Genomic DNA, 9,166 nt, shown 5'->3' on the forward strand with positions numbered 1-9,166 from the left:
ATTGCTTGCTAACCTGGATTTCTTTTAACTAAATATGCAGGTTTGAAAAAATATACTTCTGTGTACTGATTTTAAGAAAGGCGTGGATGTTTATGGTTAGGTATTCGTGCAACAATTGTGCTTTTTTCACAAATGTGCTTTTGTTAAATCCTCCCCCGTTTGGCGAAGTTGGCTGTCTTTGTTAGGAAGAAATAGTCTTCACACAGTTCGCAACGAGCCAGGCGGCCCAAACTGCTGCATATACCCTGACTCTGTTGTACAGAACACAAGAGAAGTGACACAATTTCCCTGGTGAAAATACATTTATGTTAGCAGGCAATATTATCTAAATATGCAGGTTTAAAAATATATACTTGTGTATTGATTTTAAGAAAGGCGTTGATGTTTTTGGTTAGGTACACATTGGTGCAACGACATTGCTTTTTTTCGCGAATGCGCTTGTTAAATCACCCGTTTTGCGAAGTAGGCTATGATTCAATGATAAATTAACAGGCACCGCATCGATTATATGCAACGCAGGACACGCTAGATAAACTAGTAATATCATCAACCATGTGTAGTTAACTAGTGATTATGTTAAGATGTATTGTTTTTTATAAGATACGTTTAATGCTAGCTAGCACCTTACCTTGGCTCCTTGCTGCACTCGCGTAACAGGTAGTCAGCCTGCCACGCAGTCTCCTCGTGGAGTGCAATGTAATCGGCCATGATCGGTGTCCAAAAATGCTCATCACCGATTGTTATGAAAACTTGATATCGTCCCTAATTAATCGGCCATTCTGATTAATCGGTCGACCTCTGAATGCTCGGCTATGGAAAATCAACTGACATTTACTCCTGAGGTGCTGACCTGCTGCACACTCTACAACCACTTATTTGACCCTGTTGGTCATCTGTGATCATCCTGAATAACAATCTAGCCTTAATGGCCATGTACTCATCTCTACCTGCACAACCAGAATAGCATCCCGTTTCTTCCTAGGCTCCTGCCTTTCTAGGGAGTTTTTCCTTGCCACTGTGCTTCTACATCTGCATTGCTTGCTGTTTGTGGTTTTGCGCTGGGTTTCTGTATAAGCACTTTGTGACATCTGCTGATGCAAAAAGGGCTTTTTAAATAAAGTTGATTAGACTCAGTGTAATAGTCGAATATTGTTTAACATGATTTTTTAATGACTACCTCATCTCTGTACCCCACACATACAATTATCTGGAAGCTCCCTCAGTCGAGCAGGGAATTTCAACCACAATGGCCAATGAGGTTTTCCAATGCCTCAAAGGGCACCTATTGGTAGATGGGTAAAAAACAGACATTGAATATCTGAGCATGGTGAAGTTATTAATTACACTTTGGATGGTGTATCAATACACCCAGTCACTACACAGATATAGGCGTCCTTTCTAACTTAGTTGCTGGGGTAGAAGGAAACCACTCGGATTTCACAAGGCCAATGGTGGCTTTAAAACTGTTAAGAGTTTTTAATGGCTGATAGTAGACCTGAGGATGGATCAACAACATTGTAGTTACTCCACAATGTGAAAATATTGTGCAAAGCTCTTAGACACTTACCCACTGCCAAAGGTGATTCTAACATGTATTGACTCATGGGTGTGAATACTTATGTAAACTTGATATTTCTATTTCATTTGATACATTTTGAAATCTCACAATGTGGAATAAGTCAAGGGGTATGAATACTTTCTGAAGGCACTGTATATACTTACATGGAGTTGTTGCCTCTGTTATCAGGAAGTTGCTAGATTGATACAGTGGCAGTTGAATTGGCTTGTTCTTGGCATCATTTTTCAAACCAGGATCATCCAAAAACTATATGGGGGGGGAAAAGTGTGCGGTTTAAATAAATATATGTATTTCAACCAGGGGTTGGAACCGGTTCATGGAAATAATGAAATGTTTCTACGAACAGAATCAGAACCGGGAACGAAAGTGATCTATACTGTTCCGGAACAGAACTGTTACGTTAAACACATGGGAACCAGTTAATAACATTATCCCTCTGTTAATCAGAAACTTCTTCCAGTGTCTGCCTGCCAGCTAAAAATTGTTGCCAGTGTGTGTGCGTGTAGGCTACCTGCCCCTCGCCCTCCAAAGTATTACTGACGTTACAAGCATGAAGATGCGGGGAGAGATTTTTAATTAGAAAATAATGGATTCACTTTTTCAATGCTAGTTAAGGATACTATAGTTATCACATTTCACATTGTATTTTTTAACTACAGAAAGGTAAGACGTGATTTGCATTCTGGTGCCGCTCTGCACACACAAGCTTGTTAACTAGCTAGCTTCTCTGGTCGAATGTTAAACCAACTCTGAAGATCAAAGACATTCAAAGTTCCTCCAGAAGCCGCTCGTCTGTAGGTATAATACTGTGGCCCTAATTCAAAATTTCAGTTGCATCTCACGCCTGACTAGTCTATCACACATGTAAACAACTCACTGAGCTATAGCTTTCCAACTCCATAACAAGCTGCTCTACCTGCACTGCATGATTGGTGAAGTAGGTTTAAAAAGGAACGATATAAACTGGTACTTTTCTTTTGTTCAAACCAGTTCAGAACTTTTATTTTGCTGGTCGGAACAGAAAAGAACGGGGCTAGTCATTAAGGCTGTTACTTTAGGTTGACTAGTCATTAAAGCTGTGTGTTTTACTTTAGGTTGACTAGTCATTAAGGCTGTTTTACTTTAGGCTCCCTACCTCCCAATTCCCCAAGACATCCAACCAGAACCAGAACAAATAGCAGGCCAAACTATCCCTCTCAGCACTGCCTGGACTGCGCAAAAATGCAAATGCTTTCCGTTTGAGTTATATTAGGTTTTATTTTCATCGTGCAAACCCAACTTTCCTTTCTCTTGTCCTTTTCCTCCACTGGTTCTCAGGCTTGTATTTACTATTTAACTTTCTCTCCAAGTTACAAAGGGGTTTCATGTATGTTGATTAAGGCTGTTTTACTTTAAGTTGACTAGTCATTAAGGCTGTTGTACTTACATCATCCCGTTGAAGCTTGTGTAACATATCATTATCGTTTTCTTCTGAGGCACGTCTCTCCTTCTTAAAACACTTAGCTACAGGAGAGGATCTGCTGTCTGTAAGGTCGGTCCCTCTCCACCCCCCTGCACAGAACAGAGGACAGGACACACTGGAATCCAGTGTTTCTAATGATCATAATAATAACCTGTCTCTTTAACACACAGTAAAGGCAGCTTCTGGCAGAGAAGGTCCAATTCACCTGGTTTCTTTACTGTGTCTGCAGGACCCTGTTCAAAGATGGAGTGGGACTGAATGATCTGAGGGGGGCGCTCTCTTCTCTCCCTGTGCCTCTCCTCCCTCACTCTTCTCTCCTTCTTTGGTGCAACATGGGCCTCTTCCTTTAACCTGGGGGAAGGAGTTCAATGTTAACATGTATTCTTCTAAACTGGATCCTTGGTAGTCTAATGGAATGTGTCTTCAAGCAATACAGTTGACACTCACTCATCTTTACTCTTCCTCAGAGAATGGACATTGGGTACGAAGGTTTTCTGTAATAAAAATATCAATTTATTAATTTCTACTATTTTGTCATCTGAATATCATGACTGTTTTGTTTAATGTTTGTGACAGGACACTGGACAGCTGTATATTTGCTTTTGTTCATCACCCACTGTGTTTCCGTTTCACTGTAGACTGGTTATTTAGTAGTGCTTACAATAGAGTGGTGAGGACGATGAGTCTACCGTGTCCAGAAGAGACTTCACCATTCATTTTCTAGATTCAGATTCACGCAGACATCGTTTTAAGCTTTTACAATTGACAGCTGATTTTGGCATAGTATATCGATTCGCTCTCCTTAAATATTTCTCATCTGTTATTCCTTTGTCTCTGAATTCTTTAATCAAACTTTTCCCCGACAGCTCCTGATATCAGGGTATAAAAACTACAATCTGTTCTGAAATAGCCTGGTGTGCATGTGCGCCCAGCTATATCATGTCTCTAGCTTGTTTTCCCTGGCTAAACAGCCATGTTCGTCATTGTCAAAAATAAATACTGCACCCTCAACTTCAAAACTAATTTGCTAGTTAGTTATACAATTATGTAACTAAGAAATTCACAGGAAAGAAACTTAAATGATGTGTTGTTTTGTTGAACCGTCACGACTGGTTTGAGTTATATTTCGTAAGATAACGGTGGCGAAGGATGATATCATTGCTGCTTAACCCGGATCCAAGTTCCCTTTTACGGTCCACCGACGTCATTGGCGTCCGATGTCAGTGACTGGTCTTGGAACTGGGACACCCTGCCGCCTCTCCCCGCATGGCTCGATTTTTATATGTTGAAAAATGGTAACGTCTACAAAACTTAGTCCACTCTGTTCAAAACATATTAATTATTGTTTTGGAAACAGAAAATTGTATTGAGATCAAATGTTTCATCGATGAGAAAATTAGCAGAATGTCAGTGAAAATCCATCTTTTACCACTGCCGGCCACTGGGCCTCCTCTCACTACCATATTTGGTAGTAAGTGGAAACGCCAAGCGGATGCTTCACATTTACACATCAGGTGAAATATCTGTCTTGTTCCATCTATGGGATTAGCATGGGCAGAACAATTTGAGGGCTTCCACCATTTTAATGTGGTCAACTGGGTGGGACTTCCAACTTAATTGGCTCATCCCTCCTGCTGATCCTATTGGAGTCATGTCCAACTGGGTCATCAGGAGGGTTCAGCCAATCGTAAAGAAGATCAACCTTTTTTCCCTCTGTGCTGTTTTCTGTGCCCAATGTTTGTACCATTTTTTTGTGCTGCTACCATGTTGTGTTATGTGTTACTGCCTTGCTATGTTGTCTTAGGTCTCTCTTTATGTAGTGTTGTCTCTCTTGTCTCAATGTGTTTTTTGTTCTATATATATATATATATATATATCTCTATCTATCTATATCAATCACAGCCTCCATCCCCGCAGGAGGCCTTTTGGTCGGCTGTCATAGTTAAGAACACGTTCTTATTTACAGACTTGCCTAATTAAATAAAGGTTAAATACATTTACATTTTAGTGGCCCCCCACTTTATGGTGGAGATGATATATTTATGTTTTAAAGTACATTTCCTGCCATTCTACACCTTTTGCCATGGGGTGAAGATAATGTTGCAGTTTTAAAGCAAGTTTTCTGCAGTTCTACACATTTTGGCATGGGGCAGAGAGACATTTTTTCAATTTTATAACACATTTCATGCAATTCTACACGTTTTGCCTGGGGCAGAGCCATTTTTAGTTGTTGCAGTTTTACAGCTAATTTCCTGTAGTTCTTCATGTGCCCTGCGTGCCTGGTAGGTATACCTGGGGCGGCAGGTATCCTAGTGGTTAGGGTGTTGGACTAGTAACCGAAAGGTTGCAAGATCAAATCCCTGAGCTGACAAGGTAAAAACCTGTCATTCTTCCCCTGAACAAGGCTGTCATTGAAAATAAAATGTTGTTCTTCACTGACTTAAAATAAAAATAAAAACATTGGCTACGATTAGTTTAGATAGTCTATCCAGACAATTTATCAATTCAATTTATTTTCTTCTCACATGGCTAATTGAGACCGCTAATTTTACGTGTGCCTGGAGCAGGGCCCTGATGGCACAGATACAAAGATGAGTCCTCTATCTATCTCTATGGGTTGAGTACGTAGTCTTTGATATACAGTATGAGCGTTTCCATTGGGTATCACCTTTTTGAACCCGCCCAGAGTCAGGTCTCGGGACCGCAGAGACGTCAGTCTGCCTGGAGGAGGGGGGGAGTTCAGCACCGCCCGATGAGGTAACCCACTGCCAGCTACATTTGGTCTGGTGATACCGGAGTAGCCAGCCATAAAGTCCGTGTTGCTGCTTGGATCAGTCATTCTGCTAATCACTGGCTGGAACGGACGGCTTTGTGACAATACAGTATTAAGGGGTTGAAGGCTATACTAAACCTACACCCTTTATTCGACGGGGAAGCCTACAAATGAAATGGCAGCATAACTCCGATTTGGAATAAACAATATTTGAACCGAATTCCTATTTCTTCTTCATCGCGCTGTCCAATAGCCTAATAAACAGATATGATATGTGAATTAACAATAGGCCTTCTTACTGTGAAGTCAGAGAATGCAGGTATCCCCTCCGTAAACACGGATATCGGTGTTCAAACAACACTGTTATTGTACTGTAAGCCTCCAGAAACTGTAGCGTCCATCTTGTCCGTAATGTCTGGGCACATCTGAGCAAAAACAGCGACTGAACAGCAGCCTTATACAATCCAAATCCAACAGTCTGTCCTGGAAAGAATATTGTAGGTGTTGCGTACAAGGCCTTGGTAAAAAGCAGTTGGCTACATCCTTGATACAAAGTAACTTACTACCTGATCACTTGAGCGACACTTCAGTAAACACAACCTACATTCCACGCGCTAGTTCTTACTAATATAGGATACTTCACAATAGACGGTAATCGCTCATTCGGTTCCCCGAGTTAATCACATCAGCACCGTTTATTCTGCTTTGTTATGTCTTCACGTGATTCCATTATCTGAACACAAGGTGGCAGTGTTTATTCGGTCTCAGAAGAATAGCTGTATTGTGTTTTTCTTTGTTGATTTCACCTTTACCTACCAGGTAGGCCAGTTGAGAACACCTTTATTTAACCAGGTAGGCCAGTTGAGAACACCTTTATTTAACCAGGTAGGCCAGTTGAGAACAAGTTCTCATTTACAACTGCGACCTGGCCAAGATAAAGCATAGCAGTTCGGCACAAACAACATCACAGAGTTACACATAGAATAAATAAACATACAGTCAATAATACAGTAGGAAAAAAAATCTATATACAGCATGTGCAAATGAGGTAGGATAAGAGAGGTAAGGCAATAAATAGGCCATGGTGGCGAAGTAATTACAATATAGCAATTAATCACTGAACCTGTATGGGTGTTGTAACCTGATAAAATAGTAGAATAGAACCCCAATTGTATTTGTTCCAATTCATTATTGTTATGTTTCTTTTTCTGACATTTTGGTGGAAAAATATACAAATTCCTGTGAGATGATAAGGCCCAGGACTGTGCAACGTGGTAAAGGCCACACGCTCTCATGCAATACTATGCCAATTGGCCACATGGTGGCGCTACAACAATCAATAGGATTTGCTCACTTTGAAAGGTCATCCCGTGTGAACTAGAGTCATGAAATTTGGTCCATTGGTCCCTCTCCTCACAAGGAACAAATTTCCCTCAGGAACCCATAAAGTCCGCCATGATGGATATTCCACCATTTAGAATTTTGTGAAAATCACTTGAAACTACTCCTCTCGCACCGATTGACAGATCTGCACAAAACTTGACATGTGGCATGTGTGGACCAAGGTTTATCAACACAATCATTTCCATACTAGTAACAAAAACATGGCCGCTATTTCCCAATGAATTTTCATGTGGTGTGGTCTCACACATAAATGCATACAAATCAGACAAGGATATTCGTATTGTGACAAATTGGTACACTGTCAAAACTCAACATATGTAAGCACATTTAGATTGACCACACGGTGGCGCTCTAACCAGCAGGGATGTCAGTCCAGCTAAGTTGTAAAGTATGGTTCAGTTCGGCACATGGTGGTGCTGTTTTACAGGAAAAAATGTCATGCAAGTTTATTGGCTTGTAGCGCCATGTTGTTTGATGTAGAGCCTTGGAAAATACTGTGTTTAAAGATGTCCGTGGATAGCTGCTACATACCAAATTGGGTGTTGATCAGTCCAGCGGTTTTGGTGAAGTAGAATTTTAAAGTAATTAAGAAAAGGTCCAAAATGGGCATTTCGTATGATCTGTTTGATGCTGAGTTCTGATATTTGGCAAGCACGGTATAAAGTACAAATGTATTCATCCAACTGGAATGGGTCCAATTTGTCCTGATGGTGGAACTATGGAAACAACAATGCACCAACAGATGTGATGCTTATTTACAAAATCATCTTAGGCCTCACTCCCCCTTATCTGAGACACCTACTGCAGCGCTCATCCTCCACATACAACACCCGTTCTGCCAGTCACATTCTGTTAAAGATCCCCAAAGCACACACATCCCTGGGTCGCTCCTCTTTTCAGTTTGAAACATCTAGCAACTGGAGCGAGCTGCAGCAAACACTCAAACCGGACAGTTTATCTCCATCTCTTCATTCAAAGACTCAATCATGGTCTCTACCTTCTTGCCCTTTGTGCTTTTGTCTGGGCCCAATAATGTTTGTACTATGTTTTGTGCTGCTGCCATGTTGTGTTGCTACCATGTTGTTGTCATGTTGTGTTGCTGCCATGCTGTGTTGCTACCATGTTGTGTTGCTACCATGCTGTGTGGTCATGTGTTGCTGCCATGCTGTGTTGCTACCATGTTGTGTGGTCATGTGTTGCTGCCATGCTGTGTTGCTACCATGTTGTGTGGTCATGTGTTGCTGCCATGCTGTGTGGTCATGTGTTGCAGCCATGCTGTGTAGTCATGTGTTGCTGCCATGCTGTGTGGTCATGTGTTGCTGCCATGCTGTGTGGTCATGTGTTGCTGCCATGCTGTGTGGTCATGTGTTGCAGCCATGCTGTGTGGTAATGTGTTGCAGCCATGTTGTTGTCATGTTGTGTTGCTGCCATGCTGTGTGGTCATGTGTTGCAGCCATGCTGTGTGGTCATGTGTTGCTGCCATGCTGTGTGGTCATGTGTTGCAGCCATGCTGTGTGGTCATGTGTTGCAGCCATGTTGTGTGGTCATGTGTTGCAGCCATGCTGTGTGGTCATGTGTTGCAGCCATGCTGTGTGGTCATGTTGTGTTGCTGCCATGCTGTGTGGTCATGTGTTGCAGCCATGCTGTGTGGTCATGTGTTGCTGCATGCTGTGTGGTCATGTGTTGCAGCCATGCTGTGTGGTCATGTGTTGCAGCCATGTTGTGTGGTCATGTGTTGCAGCCATGCTGTGTGGTCATGTGTTGCAGCCATGCTGTGTGGTCATGTGTTGCTGCCATGCTGTGTAGTCATGTGTTGCTGCCATGCTGTGTGGTCATGTGTTGCAGCCATGCTGTGTGGTCATGTGCTGCTGCCATGCTGTGTGGTCATGTGCTGCTGCCATGCTCTGTTATCGTCTTTGATCTCTCTTTATGTGGTGTTGTGTTGTCT

At 41.9% G+C, this 9,166-nt stretch overlaps 1 protein-coding gene across 1 annotated transcript; it reads right to left on the minus strand.

Annotated features, from left to right (window-relative positions):
• Window positions 1-1,600: 1,600 nt before the first annotated feature.
• LOC139400760 (DNA-directed RNA polymerase III subunit RPC4-like) lies at window positions 1,601-6,555 on the minus strand. Its single transcript, XM_071145409.1, has 5 exons — window positions 5,710-6,555; window positions 3,489-3,535; window positions 3,247-3,392; window positions 3,006-3,130; window positions 1,601-1,825 (listed from the first exon to the last, which is right to left on the minus strand). The coding sequence occupies exons 1-5, from the start codon at window positions 5,878-5,880 to the stop codon at window positions 1,601-1,603; spliced, it is 714 nt and encodes a 237-aa protein (XP_071001510.1). The 5' UTR covers window positions 5,881-6,555.
• Window positions 6,556-9,166: the final 2,611 nt, after the last annotated feature.

The sequence above is a fragment of the Oncorhynchus clarkii genome, unplaced genomic scaffold (genome assembly GCF_045791955.1).
Source record: "Oncorhynchus clarkii lewisi isolate Uvic-CL-2024 unplaced genomic scaffold, UVic_Ocla_1.0 unplaced_contig_12995_pilon_pilon, whole genome shotgun sequence".
Lineage (NCBI taxonomy): Eukaryota > Metazoa > Chordata > Actinopteri > Salmoniformes > Salmonidae > Oncorhynchus > Oncorhynchus clarkii.

What these genes read in the sequence shown, in the direction of transcription:
- LOC139400760 (XM_071145409.1), bottom strand. Translation starts at nt 5,880, where the DNA reads ATGACTGATCCAAGCAGCAACACGGACTTTATGGCTGGCTACTCCGGT. An exon ending in CTGAGGAAGAGTAAAGATGA is followed by an intron (nt 3,393 to 3,488) that starts GTGAGTGTCAAC and finishes TCCTTCCCCCAG; the next exon opens with GTTAAAGGAAGAGGCCCATG. An exon ending in ACAAGCTTCAACGGGATGAT is followed by an intron (nt 1,826 to 3,005) that starts GTAAGTACAACA and finishes CCCCCCATATAG; the next exon opens with TTTTTGGATGATCCTGGTTT.